Raw genomic sequence first — 22,175 nt, forward strand, 5'->3', positions numbered from 1 at the left:
CTATGGGCGCGTTCCAGCTCGGCTGTTCCACTATCAGACTGTTCCACTATCAGACTATGCTCCTTACAACTGTCTCCCACAAGCGTTTACAAGTCTCCCGTCCGAGTATTTAGGCTACGTTTCACTGGTAATTTCAACGTTTATAAATGGCCAGACCGCTTGTTAGTTTGAAGGATTTCTTAAATCACACTGCCTCCCAGAGGACAGGGCGTGCAGCCGTTTGCTCCAGGCCATTTCCGAACATAGCCCAACATGTGCTAGACTTGCAGACTACAAAACTCCTACAATACAAAATAAATGTTTATGTGCCATTTTTCACTTGCAAATAATATTTTATTTAGGCTACAATACAGCGTGCTCTATGCTATTGAAAATAATTGAACAAAACGGCATGACATTTGTAGTCTACTAGGCTATATTAAAATATAGCACAGTAAATGTTGGTATCCTACTGAATTCAGTTTGTTTTAAGATACGATCGCACAGCAAAATATTGCATAGATCTAGCCTTTTGCTGCAGATATCTGACATGGCAGCTTTAACTGTGACCACTCGTGACCGCTAGGTTCGTGTTTATGTTATCTGCGTCACTGTAATCAGACGCTGCACGGGTTCTAGCTGAGCAGACAGGCCTCTAACGACCCAGGACATCCAGCTTTAACAATGGTGAAAGTAACATTTAACTCGTCTTTTGGACAAAAGGATCCGAAAAAAACATGCACCGATGAAGCCCTTATTCCTACAGAGAGGGTGAGTCGTCTAAAATGTAGCCGTTTGAAAAAGCACATTATTCGATGGAGGAAATCGCTCACTGTAACAATGTAGGCTAATTCAAGCATTTAAATGTTGCAGCAACATGGATGTGACTGTTGCATTCTTTGTGCGATTTTTTTTCTTTCTTCAGGTTGACATAATGGTTTGAGTTGACAGGCTATTGGTAACTACGAGTTGTCTGGCCCGTCGATAGTCGATAGATTGCTCCGTGCAATCTCAAGAGATCAGTTTGTCCCAAGATCGCAAACCCATAACGTGCGACCTGGGCCTAAATGTTTAATTATATCGTGCTTGCATGTTTTATGCAACATATTCATATATGCGTGTTTATGAACATAATGAGCATAAGCTATATATACGTTAAACCGTTATTTTAATCAATTTTTGCGACGTCTGAAAATGGCTGACTAGCAATCCGATGCTCTCTCTGTCTGTGCACACAAACTTGGACATTAATCCTGAGACGTGTTTGTCTGATCGTCAGTCACGTTTGATTTTGTGGGGTTGACATTATGGAAACAATGAAAAGTAACGTTTGTCAGAGGGGTCCGTCTGCAACCGTAATGAACCCAAACACAGGAACGTCCAGGACTGCTTGTCTCGTGTGTGGAAGAGGAAGGAGACATTGTTCTAGGAAAGTGACACCCCGTGCAAGTTGGATGTAGCCTACTTCCATGCTGACTTGAAGTTTGTCAGTGGTCAACAGGATGCCACCCCCTGTTCCACGCCCATGTTAAAACATATTGGTGTGTTTTCTTACTGGTATAAGACATTTTGAGTGTTTTCTGGAATCTGTTCTCAAAAGCGTGAATGCACCAGTCTCACATGCATCAGGCCAGTGAGACCATTTGAAACAGCCTACATTCACATGGTCTGTTTGTGGTGCTAAGGTGACACGCCTTCAGTTGGTTTATGTCACAAGTAGAACATTTTGTGTTGTCGGACATCAGTGCACAAATGAAATAGTGGTCCGGAGGGTAAGGAGCCCGAGTGGAGGGATATAAGTAGAAGTAGAAACCCTGAAAGAACAGCAGGAGCAGGGGAAGTGATATATGGAGCACTTGTGGGCCTACAGCTGTTCGAGGTGTCAGTCTTATTGTAAATTACTCCATATCTCCTGAAACATCACAGCCTTCGTTGTTTGAACCTCACCCTGACACCATAAACACCTTCACAAAGAAAGAGACCAAAATGAACAAAAACCCCGGGGGGACTTAACAGGGACAGGGAGTGAGACCGGGAGTGAGACCACAACTAGACAGGAATGTTAGAAAGGGGCGGTGAAGATGGGGGAGGATGGACGAGAGGTCAAAGTTCAAACAAAATGGGGTTTTGGAGCAGAAGAGAGGAGTAGCGACCCGTGCAGTGTCCTGACAACGCTGCTGAGCTACATGACCTTCTGGCCTCATGATCTCTCACTAGTCACAATGAAACTGAATGCAAAAGCATGTTTTGGTTTAAAGGTGCAGTGTGTAGAATTTTGTGTAGACTTGGCAGAAATTGAATATATTCATAAGTATGATTTAATTAGTTTATAATCCCATGAAAATAAGAATCACTTTTTTTCATTACCTTAGAATGAGCCCTTTATCTACATAGGTAGCAAGCTTTTCTTTTACTTAACTTGCTTGGGTAGAAAGATAGTTACATCACTGCAACATGTGCACTGCAACATGTGCACACAACTTTGGTTTTATCTAAACTTCCATCTTGGAAGATTTTTCAAGCGAAATGTGCCATCGAGCACCGTGGGGGGATTCTCCTCGGTCATGGGGTCATCTGTGTGTTTACCTGGCTGAACTGGCTACTGAGAGGCATGTGAATCACGCAGATAACTTATCAGCATTTCACATCCTTTCACTAATTCAGCCAGAAAAACACGTTTGGAATTACGTGAAGAAGTTCAAATTCAAATTTGGTAATATGATTAATTTGTGTTAATTAAAAAAAAAATGCATTAACGTTTCCAGATTAATAACGAACGTTAAAGCGTGAACATTGACAGCCCTCATTTGAACAAAAAAAAAGGGAATATATACCTAGGGCCTGTGTTTAGGTCTGTTTGATCCACATTGCTTCAACAGATGAATATAATGTCATAATGTGTGTGTGTGTGTGTGTGTGCGTGTGTGTCGTCAGGACCTGGAGGAGGGGGTGCGCATGCGTCAGCAGTCCAAGGCCTGGTGCTGGTGCATGTGTCTGGGTCTGGCCCTCATGCTCTCAGGGGTGGTCGTGGGCGGGGCCTACCTCTACAAGTCCTACATGACGCAGGTGAGCAGCGAGGCCGGCCACAGCTCTATGGACGATGTGGGCGACATAAAAATGTGTTTCTCTATTATGTCTTTTACCAGGCTTTAACATCTAGCCCAGAGACTGCAGCTGAAAATTAGCAACCCTGTTAATGCTGGCATATTTACAGTTGTATTCATGCTTCATGTCTATTGGATTGGTCTGCACTGTCTCTGGTCAAATAAACTCAGTCAAGTCAAAGTAAAGTTTGGAGTCCGGCTCCTCAGCGCTGATGGCCGTGTGCTCCTCAGCGCTGATGGCCGTGTGCTCCTCAGCGCTGATGGCCGTGTGCTCCTCAGCGCTGATGGCCCTGTGCTCCTCAGCGCTGATGGCCCTGTGCTCCTCAGCACTGACGGCCCTGTGCTCCTCAGCGCTGACGGCCGTGTGCTCCTCAGCGCTGACGGCCCTGTGCTCCTCAGCGCTGACGGCCCTGTGCTCCTCAGCGCTGACGGCCCTGTGCTCCTCAGCGCTGACGGCCCTGTGCTCCTCAGCGCTGATGGCCCTGTGCTCCTCGGCGCTGATGGCCCTGTGCTCCTCAGCGCTGAAGGCCCTGTGCTCCTCAGCGCTGACGGCCCTGTGCTCCTCAGCGCTGATGGCCCTGTGCTCCTCAGCGCTGATGGCCCTGTGCTCCTCAGGAGGCGGTGTACTTCTGCGGGGTGGACTACCGGGAGCAGGACTACATGGTGCAGCAGGAGGAGGTGCAGGAGGAGGCGGAGGAGCAGGTGGGGCTGCCGGCCCGGCTCAGACACATCCAGGAGAGCATCCGCGTGCTGGAGGAGGAGCAGGTGGAACTCATCAGCGTCCCGGTGCCCGAGTTCTCCGACAGCGACCCCGCCGACATCGTCCACGACTTCCACAGGGTGAGGAAGAAACACCTAGTAACATGGAAGAAACACCTAGTAACATGGAAGAAACACCTAGTAACATGGAAGAAACACCTAGTAACATGGAAGAAACACCTAGTAACATGGAAGAAACACCTAGTGACATGGAAGAAACACCTAGTAACATGGAAGAAACACCTAGTAACATGGAAGAAACACCTAGTGACCCACCAGTATTCACAGCGCTCGTCTGATTGTCGGCCTGTGTTTTCGGTCCAGCGTTGTGATGGCATGTCCTTAGCAGTGGGATTCAGTGGTGGCTTTTCTCTGAAATGCTACTCCTCTCTCTCTCTCTCTCTCTCTCTCTCTCTCTCTCTTTCTCTCATCTTGCTCTACCACTCTCTAATTCCCCAGAGGCTGACGGCCTACCTGGACCTGAGCCTGAACAAGTGCTACGTCATCCCCCTCAACACCTCCATCGTCATGCCACCCAAGGACTTCCTGGAGCTGCTTGTCAACATCAAGGTGACCAACCCCCCCCCCCCCCCCCCCCCTCCGTCTCCAAAATAACCAAAACCGCTCAGTCGTGTTCGTCCAACTACCAACAGCAGAAGTTGCACTGCTAGGTTTTTACCTGAGTAACTACAGCACACACACATGTAACAGCTTAGTGTAACTGCTTTAGTTAACTTAACCTTCCTTTTGAATGTCCCAGGCGCGCACCTACCTGCCCCAGTCCTACCTGGTCCATGAGCAGATGATTGTGACCGAGCGCCTGGACAACGTGGAGGAGCTGGGATTCTTCATCTACAGCATGTGCCGGGGCAGAGACACCTACAGACTGGAACGCAGGGCCACCATCCCTGGTCAGTAGGAGTCAGCCTTGGGCCGAAATTAGGGTTGCAAATTTCAAGAAATTTAATTCATCGATAACTGTTAACCTTAACAAACGATAGTCGATTAATTGATAAGAACGTCCCGCGCTGGACTACGCTTTGCTCGCTTAATTTTTTTTTGTCTTCTTCCACTGTGTCATTGAAATTTTCCGGCATCCCAATTAGCCTTCACTACATGGCGTGGCGCCCTCATGTGCAGTCAGACCCTAAATCATGATTACATTTCACAAAACTCCCGTTCGTTCCCCCCAAAAAAGTTCTGTTCCATTAACAAGCAATTAATCGAATAACCAAATCTTACTCAAGTAAATTCTTATCGGCAATTAATCGATAGTCGATTAACTATTAACATCCCTAGTCGAAATGCTCCTCTCCTTTCCCCTATAAGCGTAGAGAGAACTTGTGCTTCTTCTATGTGGGTTTAAAAGCAGAGATTGGTGTGTGGGGAGAGATGCAGGCTTTAGTACTTCTATGCTTTAAGTCCGTCTGACTCAATGCACACCTAAGAGAGAAGAGTGAGAATCCAGAACACGATTAGAGGACTGGTAACGAGGCAGCCTGAGTTGAGCTCGTCCATCAGTGGTTCAATCACAGCCATTTTAGTGGAGTAACTCGTTTGATTCGCCGTCTCGTTCTCCTCTCTCCCGCAGGTATCCAGAAGCGCGAAGCCCTGAACTGCCTCAAGATCCGTCACTTTGAGAACAAGTTTGTGGTGGAGACTGAGATCTGTGAGCCCTAAAGAGGAGGGATCGTCTGGTCCGACTGTATAGTTTCACTCACGGACAGTGAGATCTTTTTCCAACTTCCCGTTTCCTTACCGTCGTCATAGTTCCTGTACTCCTGAAGTACTGCTGGTAGAGAGTGAGTTCATGTATGAATAATCCCAAGCAATAACTGTGTAAGGTTAGGTATAATACAAATATATTTTTTTCTCTGTGTACAAATACCTTATAGGGGCAACTCCCTTAGAGGCATAGTTCACAAAATATACATACCATTGTTCAAGGTAAGAAGAAAATCCTTCTGTAATGTATTTTTAGTGAACTATCCGGTGAAGACACAAGGAGGTATTCAGTATGTTATGCTTTTCGGTTTGGGGGTGGTTTTCACGTTTGTATATGTACTCTACTGGAATTTAATGTAAAGGAACACTTTAGTAGGTGTTTTAACCCTGAATACACGTCACAGTAATGTGACTGTTCAAGGGTGGGACTGTAGTTTTTCCTGATGAGAAGATGCGTTCTTAGCTTAGATGATTTTTGTATCTGCTGTTGTTACCAGTGCACTGGAAGCAAGATGAGATTCCCTCAGAGCACAGATGTTTGTGGAAAACGGAGCACATGGCACTAACTTGTATATAGCCTGTATGTAAAAAGAAGATTAACACACCAATAAATCTTAACCATTTTATTTCTTTGTCATGATTTTACAAATAGGATATTTCTGCAGTTCAACTTTGACTGTGCAACACAATGGCATTATGGACTGTTAACTTGTGTGTGATTTGAGGGAACACTTGTTTATTACACACATTTTTTTCACCATTTACATAAAGGGATAGTTCACCCAAAACAAGTAAATCAACATAATTAAACCCTTGCATCAAATTCAGTGGATTCCCTCAGACAGTTACATGTTAACTTGGAACCAATGTTTTCAGTAAATTGCCAATCAGTAACCAAGGAACCAAAGTCTGTTGCCAAGACTGTCTGGTGGAATCAACTAGTGTCAAGGTAAGAAGTATCCTTTTCTTTTCAATTTTGAGTGAACTCTACCTTTACCAGCTCTATTCTCTAGGCCTCGTCTCACATAGCAGAGTTCAGGCGTGGGGGTCAGAGTTCACTTGTGTCCAGTCTCTCTGGATGAGGCTGGTGGTTCTCAGGTGTCCAGTGGTGGGCTGGCCTTATGATGGGGGTGATCTTGCCACTTGGGTTTCAGACATCAGTACAGAATAAGAACAATGGCATGCAAGACTCGCACACAGACCAACTTTTAATAGAAAATAAAGATTTAGACCAACAGACAAGCACAGAGCCCTCAACCCCTCCCCTCCCCAGACACAGCCAATCAGATGGGAGTTACTGAACCTCAGGTTCATCAAGCACTCAATGCATCAGCAACCAGACCTTATCTGAGGTTTTCTATGTTTTGCTGCCTATAACAGTTATCGATGGCTGGCTTCTATTCTAGCTTCATTACTCCACTTCTATGGGAGTAATTCAGCTTACATTTATATAGATTCTTCTCAATTATAGTTCTCTGAACCTTAATACAAATGTATGTGCTTTACAATACAATCTCAAAGATCTAGGCTAAATTTCAACCCATCCCACACTGGCCAATTTATTTATTGCAAATGGAAGTGATAACCTTTTAACACCTACACACTCACGCGCACACACGCGCGCGCACACGCACGCACACTTCAATATGGCACAAGCGTCTTTAATCACCTAAATGCATAATCAAAAATCCCAGTCAATGATGGTAATATGGGTGAATTTCAAAACCAAACCAACAACCACACCATATCTAAAATATTAAGACAATAATCATCAATATAATAACAGAAAAAAAACTTTTTTTTTAAATCAAAACATGCAGTCTGCCACTCTGCAAGCATAACACACCTGCACCCTTTGGTCAGGTCCACTGGGAAAAACAAGATGGAGAAAAGCAAAACTCTTTTATACAACTGAACACTGCGTGAGAGTGCAGATTATCTTCATAACCTCTGACCTCTGCTGCTCACTCAGTCCTGGCCAGATTATACTCTCCCTCTCACAGGGAAGAGGCGCTAATTTAAGACTTCAGAATCTCAGGAATTGTGCAATTCAGGGTTTCCCTCCTCGTCTCCTTCCCTCGTCTCCTTCCCTCTCAACACCTGACCTTGTTTCCTAGGATGCGTCCCTAACCTGCCCAGAGGAAAGAGCCAGCAAATCAGTCATTACTGGAGAGGAGGCGGAGCCTAAATGGGTGAGAACTTGAACTAGGACAATAGGATGATAATTTGAGCTTCTTCTACTGTAACCATCCGCCTGATAATCCATTTTCTCTCTATATTAGTCAGATTAAGACATGATGTGCTTCTCAGTGACGGTCAGCTTTGGCACCTCCTACCTGCTGCTGCCCAACCAACCAGGACAGTGTATAAAGATCTGAAGCGCAGTCCTCTTCCTCACACCAGCCCACACCTCAGCGTCCTCTTCCTCACACCAGCCCACACCTCAGCGTCCTCTTCCTCACACCAGCTCTGGGGTGTAGAACAGCATGTTTGAGTCTGGAGCTCGAGGAGGAGGAGGAGGAGGAGGTGTTCTCCTGCTCCTCCTCCTCCTGCAGGGCGGGGAGGTGTGGATCTGTAGTCGTTTATCAGCAGCTTCCTACTCATCTACCTGCTCACTCGCAGGTCCAGGTAAATAAATATGGTTTTGGAATAGCACCGCTCCTGGTTGCCCTTGGAGGAAGGACAGCATGGAAGGGTCAGAGGTGAACACCTTTCATCGGCGACCACTAATGCATGTGTGTGTGTGTGTGTGTGTGTGTCCTCATGTATCACCGCCCGCTGCACGTGTTGAGAGTGTGATGCTGTATGACAAATAAACCCACTTGCTTTTCTTCCCCCCCCCCCCCTCCCTCCCTCTACTGGGTCCACATGAACAGAACGGTTTAGAATAAGGGACAAAAAAAGGGCTTTAAAAAAAAAAAAAAAAAAGAAAAAAGACGCAAAGCACAATAATCCTGGTGGCTGTTTCTGTGTGAAATTAATCTCCCAAAAACCATGAACCCTACCCCCCCGAACCCTCTCCTCCTCCCAAAAACAACAACACAGGGAACATCTCTAGTGGTCGTTGTACGATGTCCTCCATCGTCTGAAAGACCCCAACAGGTCCGTCCGCTCGGTACCTCGGCGGCGAATGGCGGCTCCTCCCTCCTCCTCTTCGATCTGTAGTGTGATCATGCTCTGTCCGACAAAGTCTTTGACCTTTGACCTCCCGTCGTTCCCTCCCCCTTCCCCCCCCGTCCCCCGTGGGGCCGAAGGCGCTCAGTCGGCGTAGTGCATGATGGACTCCACGTAGTTCCCGGGGAACAGGCCGGTGGTCCCGCTCATCACGCCCTCGTACCAGCCGTCGTCGTTCTTCTTGATCACGTAGATGATGGCGCCCTCCTGGAACGACAGCTCGTCCTCCTTGTCGCACGCGTAGTCGTAGATCGCCACCACTGAGGGGGGAGGGGCCAGGATGATTAAAGAGTTTAGAGGAAGAGAGAGAGAGAGAGAGAGAGACTGTGTGTGTGCTGTGAGGGAGGGAGGGAGAAAGAGAGTGAGAGAGACAGTGTGTTTGAGTGTGTGTGTGTGAGTCAGTAGGAGTAAGAGTGAGAGAAACGGTGTGTTTCAGACAGAGAGAGAGAGAGAGAGAGAGAGAGAGGAGGAAGTGGAGGTGGAGAAGGTCAGGTCCGGGGGGGCGGGGCGGGGGGGCTCACCTTTCTCCAGGTAGGTGCGTGGGGCCCAGGGGGGGTCCTCCTCGGCGTAGGGGTCGCTGTACTCCACCACGGCCGACTCCTCCTCCTCCTCCTCGTCATCCTCGTAGTCCTCTGGTGGCGGAGGAGGGGGGGTGGGCTCCTCAAACACCGCCTCCTCTGCAGGGGGGGGAGGAGGGGGCACGTCCGAGACTGGGGGGGGGGGGGGGGGAGAGAGCAGACAAAACCGATCAGGAACAGAGAGAGGTTGCAGAAAAATAGAAATAATTGTTTAGATTCTTGCATGCCCATGCGAGCTATGGCTGGGTTGGCAGGTCCATGCTGGAAGTAGAGCCGTCAACGGGGACGAAGCACGCTTGTGCAAATATATTCAAATACAGAGAGAGAGAGAGAGAGAGAGAGAGAGAGAGAGAGAGATCCACGCAGACAGACTCACAGATGACGTGCTTAATAACGCGCTAACGTTTGCTAACATGCGTGACTTCATGCATCTGGCCAGGGGTGGGGCGGGGGCGGGGCATCGCACACGGAGGCGGAGAAGCCGAAAGCCACTTACTGGTCTCCTGGACCCGAGCCACAAAGCCCATCAGAGGGAGTTGGGGGGTGATCTGCACAGAGGGGGGGGGCGGGGCGAGCGCCCCTGATCCCACCACACAGGACGAGGGGGGAGGAGAGGAGGAGGAGAGGAAACAGAACAGGTTGGAGAGATAAGAGGGGTAGAAAGAAAGTAGGAGTGTCGCGATGGCAGAAAGAGGAGGAGGAGGAGGAAGAGGAGGATGAGGAGGAGGAGAAAGAGGAGGAGAAGGAGGAGGAGAGAAGAGAAGAGGAGAAGGAGGAGGAGGAGAAAAAGGAGGAGGAGAAGGAGGAGAAAGAGGAGAGAAGAGGAGGAGAAGGAGGCGGAGGATGAGAAGGAGGAGGAGAGAAGAGAAGAGGAGGAGAAGGAGGAGAAGGAGGAGGAGGAGAGAAGAGAAGAGGAGAGAAGAGAAGAGGAGGAGGAGAGAAGAGGAGGAGGAGGAGGAGGAGAGAAGAGGAGTGACAGGGAATGTGGTGGGGGCATTAGGACATGAGAGAAGCCAGTTAAATACGCAGGAACTACAAGACTGAGTAAAAGCAGCGGAATCTGTTCACTAAAGACGACGCTGAACGCAGCGAACCAGGAGCTTCTGACTGGACCCGGAACTGGACCCGTTCTACAAGGCATGTTCACACACAAGGGCATGTTCACACACAAGGGCATGTTCAGACACAAGGGCATGTTCACACACACAAGGGCATGTTCACACACACAAGGGCATGTTCACACACACATGGCTACGGTCACGACAGCGGATTCTCACAGAAACGTAGCAGCAGCGACGCGACCGAAGGGACCAGACCAGGACTAGGAGCCGTGGCTCTGGCTGGTGACAGAGGGAGAGTCCAGAGCGGACGTGCTGGTACCTGGGTTCGGGTTGAAGTGGGGCCCTCCGTTCAGCTGGTTCTGGGGCAGAGTGGGCTGACCGGTCACAGAGGAGGGCCGGCGGTAGGGCAGGGACCCCCCCACCACCTGGGGGCTCTGCGTGGGCCGGTTCATGCTGTAGAACTGAGGAGCAGCGCCTGGGGACAGACACCAGGGGGCAGCAGAGAGAGGCGCTGGGATCACGGTCATCACAGTGGATAACAGCAGGGTGGTCACAACAGGAACTTCAATCGTAGAGCACGGATCATTTTCAAGTATATTGAGCCGTAATATGACCTCATCATAGAACACAACTTGATCTCACCACAGGGCCAAATATGACCTCATCATCGAACACAACTTGATCTCACCACGGGGCCAAATATGACCTCATCATAGAACACAACTTGATCTCAACCACGGGGCCAAATATGACCTCATCATAGAACACAACTTGATCTCACCACGGGCCAAATATGACCTCATCATAGAACACAACTTGATCTCACCACGGGGCCAAATATGACCTCATCATAGAACACAACTTGATCTCACCACGGGGCCAAATATGACCTCATCATAGAACACAACTTGATCTCACCACGGGGCCAAATATGACCTCATCATAGAACACAACTTGATCTCACCACGGGGCCAAATATGACCTCATCATAGAACACAACTTGATCTCACCACGGGGCCAAATATGACCTCATCATAGAACACAACTTGATCTCACCACGGGGCCAAATATGACCTCATCATAGAACACAACTTGATCTCACCACGGGGCCAAATATGACCTCATCATAGAACACAACTTGATCTCACCACGGGGCCAAATATGACCTCATCATAGAACACAACTTGATCTCACCACGGGGCCAAACACATCTCATGCAAGAATCAATCTATGGATTTTGAGGAATGACCCAAACAGAGACAGGTGATCTGGAGGAGTCTGTTCCAGGAGGACGGGGACAGACCAGGAGGACGGGGACAGACCAGGAGGACGGGGACAGACAGGAGGACGGGGACAGACCAGGAGGACAGGGACAGACCAGGAGGACGGGGACAGACCAGGAGGACGGGGACAGACCAGGAGGACGGGGACAGACCAGGAGGACGGGGACAGACAGGAGGACGGGGACAGACCAGGAGGACGGGGACAGACAGGAGGACAGGGACAGACAGGAGGACAGGGACAGACAGGAGGACAGGGACAGACCAGGAGGACGGGGACATAAGGTCTGCTAGGAATGCTAGGAAATAAGGTGAGTGCGTTTCGCATCCCAGGGCACCCCAGGTGGGTGGACCTTTGCTGCGTTTCACTGACCAAAAGGACAGGAACTCCTGTCCTTTGCCCAGTATAAAAACCTGGGTGAACCATGGATGCAAAGCAAATACGAGGACAAGATGGGGCGGGGTGGGGGTGGAGGAGGGGGTGGTGGGGGTGAGGGTGTTGGTGGGGGGGAGGGGTGTTGGTGGTGGTGGGGGGAGGGTGTTGGTGGTGTTGGGGGGAGGGTGTTGGTAGTGGTGGTGGTGGGGGGAGGGGGGAGGGGTGTTGGTGGTGGTGGGGGGAGGGTGTTGGTGGTGGTGGGGGGAGGGTGTTGGTGGAGGGGAGGGGTGTTGGTGGTGGTGGGGGGAGGGTGTTGGTGGAGGGGAGGGGTGTTGGTGGTGGTGGGGGGAGGGTGTTGGTGGTGGTGGGGGGAGGGTGTTGGTGGAGGGGAGGGGTGTTGGTGGTGGTGGGGGGAGGGTGTTGGTGGAGGGGAGGGGTGTTGGTGGTGGTGGGGGGAGGGTGTTGGTGGTGTTGGGGGGAGGGTGTTGGTAGTGGTGGGGGGAGGGGGGAGGGGTGTTGGTGGTGGTGGGGGGAGGGTGTTGGTGGAGGGGAGGGGTGTTGGTGGTGGTGGGGGGAGGGTGTTGGTGGGGGGGAGGGTGTTGGTGGTGGTGGGGGGAGGGGGGAGGGGTGTTGGTGGTGGTGGGGGGAGGGTGTTGATAGTGGTGGGGGGAGGGGGGAGGGTGTTGGTGGGGGGGAGGGTGTTGGTGGTGGTGGGGGGAGGGGGGAGGGGTGTTGGTGGTGTTGGAAGGAGGGTGTTGGTGGGGGGGAGGGTGTTGGTGGTGGTGGGGGGAGGGGGGAGGGGTGTTGGTGGTGTTGGAAGGAGGGTGTAGGTGGGGGGGAGGGTGTTGGTGGTGGTGGGGGGAGGGGGGAGGGGTGTTGGTGGTGTTGGAAGGAGGGTGTAGGTGGGGGGGAGGGTGTTGGTGGTGGTGGGGGGAGGGGGGAGGGGTGTTGGTGGTGTTGGAAGGAGGGTGTAGGTGGGGGGGAGGGTGTTGGTGGTGGTGGGGGGAGGGTGTTGGTGGGGGGGGGAGACTCACCTTGTGCGGGGGTGCAGAAAGCAGCAGGGCTTGTGCTAGAGGGGGCGGAGTTGGGGAGGTGGGGAGGGGGAGGGGGCACGGGGGGGGCCTCGGTGGGGGGGTTCGTGGCCGCGGGGGGCCCGTCGACAGCGGTGGTGGCGGGGGGCGGGGCAGGGGGCGGGGCAGAGGTGGGGAGAGGCTTTGCAGAGTTGACGGAGGCGGGGGGGGCGCCTGGAACATCAGCAGCAGGGGAATTGAGAGAGGCAGCGTGAAGGAAGGAAGGGAGGAAGGAAGGGAGGGAGGAAGGAAGGAAGGAAGGAAGGAAGGAAGGAAGGAAGGAAGGAAGGAAGGAAGGAAGGAAGGAAGGAAGGAAGGAAGGAAGGAAGGAAGGAAGGGAGGGAGGGAGGGAGGAAGGAAGGAAGGGAGGGAGGGAGGAATGAAGGGAGGGAGGGAGGGAGGGAGGGAGGAAGGAAGGAAGACAGACAGGAGAAGGAGGTAAAGACAACATTGGGGAAATCCAAAGATAACATTGGGGGGGAGGAGCCATTACAGAAGTGTGACAGTCAGACTGGTCTACTGAGCGTCAGGCGGTCGTTGGGCGGGGCCTCACCTGGGAACGCAGTCGGCGGGGCCGGCGTCGGCACGGCGATGGGCACACCCACGCTGCCGCTTCCGCTGTTCTCTCTGCTGCTGCTGCGACTGCTGCTGGGGTGACTCCCCCCACTGCTCCCACTGCTACACACACACACACACACACACACACACACCATCACACACACACCATCACACACACACACACACACACCATCACACACACACACACACACCATCACACAACACACACAATCACACACACACACACACAACCATCACACACACACCATCACACACACACACACACACACCATCACACACACACACACCATCACACACACACACACACACCATCACACACACACACACCATCACACACACACAATCATCACACACACACACCATCACACACACACACACACACACACACACCATCACACACACACACACACACACACACACACACACACACACACACCATCACACACACACACACACAATCACACACACACACACATAACCATCACACACACCATCACACACACACACACACACACCATCACACACACACACACCATCACACACACACAATCATCACACACACACACCATCACACACACACACACACACACACCATCACACACACACACACACACACACAAACATCACACACACACACCATCACACACACACACACCACCATCACACACACTCACACACACACACACAACCATTACACACACACACACAACCATCACACACACACAACCATCACACACACACACACCATCACACACACCATCACACACACACCATCACACACACACCATCACACACACACACCATCACACACACACACACACCATCACACACACACCATCACACACACACACCATCACACACACACACCATCACACACACACACCATCACACACACACACACCATCACACACACACACACCCACACACACCATCACACACACACACACACCATCACACACACACACACACCCATACAAACACACACACACACACCCATACACACACACACACCGTCACACACCACTAGAGCGCTGCTCATCACTCTCCCTCTATGGAGACCAGGTACACAAGGTACGCTGTCCTGGTAAACTGCCCAAACCCCTGCTCCCCTGCTCCCAGCTCTGAACGCTCCTCTGAACACTCCCCTGAACGCTCTAGGACATTAACAGCTAGGCCTTCTGACGCCGAGTTGACGAGGACAGCAGCAAAGAAACCCTGAGCGCCACAAACACACATGACATTCAGCAGGAAGTGACTGGCGAATACGTGACTCAGCGACATGAACAGACAAAGACAACGAGAAAGAACGTGACCAAGCTGGAGGGTTCTGAGACAGCAGGCGAGGATGAGGACGGGAGACGGATGAAGAGAGGAATGCTTGAGAGACGGAGGGATGGATGGAGGGATGGAGGGATGAGTGGACCAAAGAAGAAAGGCTGGTGCTGGGAGAATAGTCAGGGAAAGGTCCTGTGTGGTTAAGGCCAGGAAATCAAGTCAGCCAGAACTTCAGTGTTTGTCTCAGACAGGAAGAGGAGGGGCAAATAGCTCAGCTGCTTTCGTCGGACTCTGCCGTCACCGGTAGGAGCCCAGGTGATGTGGTCTCCAGGGCGTGGTGGTGCGGGGCGTGTTTTAGGCGTGTCCAGTCCAGTTCAGGAGTGTGCGGGGGTGCTGGTGGTGGTGGGGGGGGGGGGGTGGGGGGGTGCAGCGGTGTGGTGCTGGGAGCATGCGGGGGTACCTGTACGTGCGGTTCCTCTGATTAACGGACGCAGTGCGTGCGGGACTCTGGAGGGGCGGCGCCACATTGCGCGTCGGGCTCGAGACGTAGTCGTTAGGGACAACGGGCGGACGCACCGGCTCGAGCGTCCTATAGGGGGAGTGGCGCCTGCGAGGGGAGGGGCATGAGAGGAGGTCAACGTCCACAAGTGGAGGGGGGGATGAGAGGGACAAAAAGGTGGAGGGAAAAGCAAGAAATAAACATGTGCAAACTCAAAATGGGGGTATTGGTGAAGAAAGGCATGGTTAGTCCACCGGCGCTGTAGTCGCAGGGAACACAGCGATATATCGACCGAGGACTGCGAGGCTAGACTGATGCACTTCAGCTCGAAGAAAGAAAGAAAGAAAAAAGGCAGAATATGAACTAGCATGTTTTCATCTAGTCATGACTGGGTCAACTCAAAGCACTGTTGCTATGGACAGCATGAACAGCCAGGGTGGGGTTGGGTCACATGTTTGGAAAAATAAAATAACAGTAAAAAAAAAAACTAAAAATAATTTAAAAAAATGAAGGAAGGAAAAAAAAGAAAGAAAGAAAGCTAGAAATAGAACAGAAGAAAACCCCCAGCGAGGACGAAGCGTCCCCTGTAAGAGGACGGGGACATTCTGAACTGTGGACAGCTAGCAGAGGTCACCGCTGCAGGGGACACACTGGAGGGTCATGAAGCCAAGGGGACACAGCACACAAGACAGACGACACTTGTCCTTCAGGGTGACGTCACACACAACATTACTGAGCCTGAGGAATACTTAAACAGGGACAGAATAACACAGTTTGACTTTAACATCTTACACTTATACTCAAAGACGTGAAGACTCAAAGACACGGACACATCTGATCTCAAATACTAATGCTGCACACTTCCTGTCTCTGGACACACTTCCCGTCTCTGGACAGGAAGTGAGGTTACCTGAGTGGTTGACATACCCAAGTGTTCCCTTCCCTGTCATTGGTGGGCTGGGGGGTTTCTGTGTGGGCGGGTTGGTCCGAGGGAGGGCACCTCCGGTCTTCATGTTCTGGGCACTGGCCTACACGACACAGAGAGGGTTAAAACATGACACACACACACACACCTGTGTCCACCGTAACACATATAAGTGCTTTGTAGATTCTTACCTTAAACCTTAGCAACCACTAGGGTTCATTTTAAAAGGGTAAATAAGCGATGCAGTAAGAAAGAGAGAAAGCAGAAAGGAGGATTAGTGAGGAGGGAAATACACACGCAATTAAAACCGTGGTAGCATGTGATGCTACACGCTCTACATGGTATTCAAGCCACTGGCAGCATGTGATGCTACACGCTCTACATGGTATTCAAGCCACTGGTAGCATGTGATGTGACACACTGTCTGAAGAGAGTCACACTCTAGTCTAACAACCCCACCTCTCTTTGGGCCTGTGCCGGTGGGCGACACACCTCAACATTGAACAGTTAACAAATGTTGAGCAGCTCAACCTTTCCCACACTTCTATGATGCAGTGACAAAGGAGCAGGTAACCAGACAGACGGACTGCCTACGCTAGCTACCCTGCGTCCCGGGGGCGGACGAGCCCTACCTTCACTCCGTGGCCCATGTCGTCCAGTAGGCTGTAGTCGATGGGCTTGCGAATGTAGCGGACAGGCCTCTCCGGATTGGCCGGAGCGATGATCTTGTGTGTGCGAGAGGTGTTCTTATTGGTGGTCAGGATGCCGATCTCTCGCCTCGCCACTTTCTCTTTGTGAATGTCCACTGTCTGGAGAGCAACGAGCACAGGGACATCAGTGACAGGGACAGGCACAGGGACAGCAGTGACAGGGACAGCAGTGACAGGGACAGCAGTGACAGGGACAGGCACAGGGACAGCAGTGAACAGCGGTCAACAGTGGCTCAATCAGCAGTGTGTGACTGTGTGAGTGCCACTGCGGTTAAGTTTCTGAGTTTGTACGGACTAGGGATGTTAACAGTTAATCGACTATCGATTAATTACCGATAAGAATTTACTGAAGTAAGATTTGGTTACTCGATTAATTGCATGTTAATGGAACAGAATTTTTTTTTTGGAACGAACGTTATCAACGGGAGTTGCGTGAAATGTAGTCATGATTTAGGGTCTGACTGCACATGAGGGCGCCACGCCATGTAGTGAAGGATAAGGATGCTGGGAAATTTCAACGACACAACGGAAAAAGACACAAAAATGAAGTGAGCAAAGTGCAGTCCAGCGTGGGACATTCTTATCAATTAATCGACTATTTTTTGTTAAGGTTAACAGTTATCGATTAATGAAATTCCTTGAAATTTGCCACACTAGTCCGGATCTGTGAGATGTAGCTGATGGAGGACTCCATGTGTGTGTGTGTGTGTGTGTGTGTGTGTGTGAGTGTGTGTGTGTGTGTGTGTACCTGGGAGATGTGGTTGATGGAGGACTCCATGTGTGTGTGTGTGTGTGTGTGTGTGTGTGTGTGTACCTGGGAGATGTGGTTGATGGAGGACTCCATGTGTGTGTGTGTGTGTGTGTGTGTACCTGGGAGAAGTGGTTGATGGAGGACTCCATGTGTGTGTGTGTGTGTGTGTGTGTGTGTGTGTGTGTGTGTGTGTGTGTGTACCTGGGAGATGTGGTTGATGGAGGACTCCATGCGTGTGTGTGTGTGTGTGTGTGTGTGTGTGTGTACCTGGGAGATGTGGTTGATGGAGGACTCCATGCGTGCGTGTGTGTGTGTGCGTGTGTGTACCTGGGAGATGTGGTTGATCGAGGACTCCATGTGTGTGTGTGTGTGTTTGTGTGTGTGTGTACCTGGGAGATGTGGTTGATGGAGGACTCCATGTGTGTGTGTGTGTGTGTGTGTACCTGGGAGATGTGGTTGATCGAGGACTCCATGCGTGTGTGTGTGTGTGTGTGTGTGTGTGTGTACCTGGGAGATGTGGTTGATGGAGGACTCCATGTGTGTGTGTGTGTGTGTGTGTACCTGGGAGATGTGGTTGATGGAGGACTCCATGTGTGTGTGTGTGTGTGTGTGTACCTGGGAGATGTGGTTGATGGAGGACTCCATGTGTATGTGTGTGTGTGTGTGTGTGTGTGTGTGTGTGTGTGTGTGTACCTGGGAGATGTGGTTGATGGAGGACTCCATGTGTATGTGTGTGTGTGTGTGTGTGTGTGTTCGGTGTGTGTACCTGGGAGATGTGGTTGATGGAGGACTCCATGTGTGTGTGTGTGTGTGTGTGTGTGTGTGTGTTTGTGTGTACCTGGGAGATGTGGTTGATGGAGGACTCCATGTGTGTGTGTGTGTGTGTGTGTGTGTGTGTGTGTGTGTGTGTACCTGGGAGATGTGGTTGATGGAGGACTCCATGTGTGTGTGTGTGTGTGTGTGTGTGTGTGTGTGTGTGTGTGTTCGGTGTGTGTACCTGGGAGATGTGGTTGATGGAGGACTCCATGTGTGTGTGTGTGTGTGTGTGTGTGTGTGTGTGTGTACCTGGGAGATGTGGTTGATGGAGGACTCCATGTGTGTGTGTGTGTGTGTGTGTGTGCCTGGGAGATGTGGTTGATGGAGGACTCCATGTGTGTGTGTGTGTGTGTTTGTGTACCTGGGAGATGTGGTTGATGGAGGACTCCATGCGTCGGAGCTGGGAGGCCTGGATGTCGAGCATCTGCAGCACGTTGTTGGCCAGGGTGTTGATGAGGTAGGCCACGCTGGCCAGGGACTGGGTGGTGTAGTTCTTGGTCTCCTCCAGAGCTCGGTGCTTGTCCGGCGACTGGGAGGAAACAGAAGCAGAGAGGAAGACAGAGACAATACTGATGATGACTGGAGGGGGTCAAAGGTGCCCTGAGCATGAAAGCACTGATCTGAAGAGAGAAATATCCAAAGGTCTGCAGGATGAGCTAAGGTTTCGTGAGGGAAACAGGAATCGGGACTTCCTGGCGATGCCATGTCGCCCCCTCCCCCCCTACATCACCACAGTCAGCTACATCACAGTCCATAAAAGGCCAGCGTGCCTCTGGGGAAGCCATGAAAATTCCTTGATTGAAATTCACCGCCAGCATGAAAGCAAACAGGTTATCTTGCAGTAATCAAGGCTTCCGTAGAACACACACCGAACCGAAGACTCACACCTGTGGAAAATGCAACGATCACACCTCATCAGATTAAATGTCTCTCCCTCGGTGCCGTTGATGATGATCAAAGAGCCTTAGATCTGCGATGGAATTTCAAGACAGACGCCGGATCACAAAGCCAGTTCCACAGATGTTGGCGCTGAGCGCGATGGCATGATGATGTGGTTCCTGTCGCTCGCTCTGATACAAGGCCAGAGCTGCTGAATTAGCTCAGAGAGAGTGAGAACAGAGGTGCCTCTGACAAGTTCAAATAGCACAAGCAAGAAAAACACATCAAAAACAGCTAGGCCTCAATCCGAAAGAACATGAATCCAGCTAACCTCTCCCTAGCAGAACAGTGGCTACGTATATATGACCTATATAGCCCGGGCTTGGCCAACATGGGTTGTATTATTGACGCAATCACAGATTAGCCTTTGGCAGTTTCAACTGCAATGTTTCAAAGTGTGTGCGCAAACCTAACAAGTAGGGGGAGAAAATCAGCACCAAAGAGCAGAGAGAGAGAGAGAGAGAGAGAGAGAGAGAGAGAGAGAGAGAGAGAGAGGAAGAGAGAGAGAGGGGGACAGAGAGAGAGAGGGGGACAGAGAGAGAGAGAGAGAGAGAGAGGGGGGGGGGGGGGACAGGGACAGAGGGGGACAGAGAGAGAGAGGAACAGAGAGAGAGGGGGACAGAGAGAGAAAGGGACAGAGAGAGAGAGGAACAGAGAGAGAGGGGGACAGAGAGAGAGAGGGACAGAGAGAGAGGGGAACAGTTTAGCCCACTTTTCTCCCGCAGTGCTTCACATCCCAGTTTAGCATCTCATGGCCTGGATGTCAGACAACCCTGAGTGCCCTTTGAGAGAGAGCGAGACGACTGACTGTGTAACTCCATATGATCAACAGTTAGATGATTATCCTGTTCTCTGGAACAATGACTGACTTTACCACATGAAACCCAACTATCGGCTCCTGTTTAGCCTACAGCCATGATGACTGAACAGGCCCGCCATCCCCATGATAATGCATTGCATCACCACGAACACACTTTACCTGAAGACAGCTGCACCCATGAACCCTGGAGAATGCTACAAGTCAATGCTGTCTAGGGGAAAGTCTAAGGCCAGAAACAACCTGTTCAACCGGCTCCATCATTGATTCACACGTTTTTGGTTTCACACACTGTCAGAGCCTCACACTAGGAAAACTGTCTCACTTGACACCTCACGTGAAAGAGATGGCGAGAGCCTTGTTCTCACGTGTAGCTACTGTACAGGCGAGGGAACTGGATAAACACAGTCAGCCAGCATTCCCCTGGCTCTCCTCTAGTCTGGATGAACAGTGGCCTTCTCAGGATTGATGGTAGTTCGTATGGCATCTTCTATCAAGTGGACTGGACTCATAGCAAATAGCCTACACAGAAATGGCTATAGTAGGCACGCGCATATGCCTAATTCGGGTTTAGTTACGCTAGATTAGTACAAACACTGGCAGGATTCCGGAAATAGTTAATTGTAGTTAATGTAGTATAGACAGCCACTGAATAATCTCTAGCTAACTTTACTAGTTAACATCTGACAGATCAGATTAATCTGCGTGTTTTTTCCACATGCATGCACTAATTTAGCTAGCTAACGTTACCTATTTGCTGCTGGTAGAGCTGTATGAAGAGAATTAGGCTACAGGAAACTACTAGACAGCAAGGGCTGTCACTTTGACATCAAATGAACCATGATCAATACGCCGCGGCAGTATTGCCTGTCTGCTCGGTCCCCTAACCCGCCACGATGTCCCGATCACAGCCCAGCTGTCTGCTCGGTCCCCTAACCCGCCACGATGTCCCGATCACAGCCCAGCTGTGTGGACGGTCTGCCTGATGGGTGCTCGGGTTGAGGCTGGCCCGGGCTATTAACGAGCTAGCTAGCAAGGTGGCTAATGCGTTAGCTACGATTTTTCATGTCTTTTGCTTGCAGGAAAAGACCAAAGTTGATCAAAAACACTAACCTAATAGATGTTCAGCGTGACGAGTTATAATCTATCCAGTTATGTGGTTAATATGTTGTTCCGTATGAGAAACAACCCGCAAAATAGCTGGTTCGCGCTAGCTCGTCTCGGCCAGCATCATCGGACGCGCTAGCTACTAGTAGTCCGTAGCCATCACTTCACCCACCATCAAGTATCACTCTATCTTCGAATGTATCTTTCATTACGTTATATTTGGTTATTACCTGAACATAGTTGCTTTCGCAATACTCCGCAACTCGCTCCAAATTGGTGAAACTGTCAAGTAATGCGCTGCGTCCAGCTGGAATCTCTTCTTCCAAAAGCATTTGTAGCTCCGCCATTTTCACATCTTTAGCTAGCTACTGTCTGCTCGCTTCCTAGCGTCACCGCTCCTCTCAGAGGTAGAGTGATTCTGGACCGAGCAGACATCCCATTCCCCCTGCTTCCCATTCCCCCTGCTTCACAACGGAGGCTGGGTCACACACTGTGACAAATGTAAATGCAAATGAAAAAGGATAACGTTACACAACATTTCATTCTATTAGTTGAGGGTAATTGTATTGATTTGTCAACTGAGCTGACTGCGGTATAGGCTCCTTTATTTATCATTAAAAAGGGAAAGGAAAACCGTTAAAATACCATGAA

At 50.6% G+C, this 22,175-nt stretch overlaps 2 protein-coding genes across 5 annotated transcripts; one reads left to right on the forward strand and one right to left on the reverse strand.

Annotated features, from left to right (window-relative positions):
* The first annotated feature begins 598 nt into the window (after nucleotides 1-598).
* Nucleotides 599-6,187, forward strand: LOC311316213 (integral membrane protein 2B-like). Its single transcript, XM_084447028.1, has 6 exons — nucleotides 599-750; nucleotides 2,914-3,045; nucleotides 3,699-3,923; nucleotides 4,302-4,412; nucleotides 4,603-4,753; nucleotides 5,434-6,187. Exons 1-6 carry the CDS (start codon nucleotides 664-666, stop codon nucleotides 5,520-5,522), a joined length of 795 nt encoding a protein of 264 aa, XP_084303154.1. The 5' UTR covers nucleotides 599-663; the 3' UTR covers nucleotides 5,523-6,187.
* A 2,632-nt stretch (nucleotides 6,188-8,819) lies between these two features.
* On the reverse strand, nucleotides 8,820-21,904 carry abi2b (abl-interactor 2b). Of its 4 annotated transcripts, XM_084447020.1 has the most exons (10): nucleotides 21,755-21,904; nucleotides 19,023-19,190; nucleotides 17,017-17,193; nucleotides 16,387-16,487; nucleotides 15,421-15,567; nucleotides 13,660-13,784; nucleotides 10,700-10,855; nucleotides 9,816-9,899; nucleotides 9,263-9,451; nucleotides 8,820-9,001 (listed from the first exon to the last, which is right to left on the reverse strand). In XM_084447020.1, the coding sequence occupies exons 1-10, from the start codon at nucleotides 21,869-21,871 to the stop codon at nucleotides 8,826-8,828; spliced, it is 1,440 nt and encodes a 479-aa protein (XP_084303146.1). In that variant the 5' UTR covers nucleotides 21,872-21,904; the 3' UTR covers nucleotides 8,820-8,825. The 4 variants fall into 4 exon arrangements, with proteins under 4 accessions (XP_084303146.1, XP_084303148.1, XP_084303147.1 ...); XM_084447022.1 differs by lacking the exon at nucleotides 15,421-15,567; XM_084447021.1 differs by lacking the exon at nucleotides 9,816-9,899.
* Between the last annotated feature and the right edge of the window lie 271 nt (nucleotides 21,905-22,175).

Source organism: Borostomias antarcticus (assembly GCF_949987555.1).
Source record: "Borostomias antarcticus genome assembly, chromosome: 12".
Lineage (NCBI taxonomy): Eukaryota > Metazoa > Chordata > Actinopteri > Stomiiformes > Stomiidae > Borostomias > Borostomias antarcticus.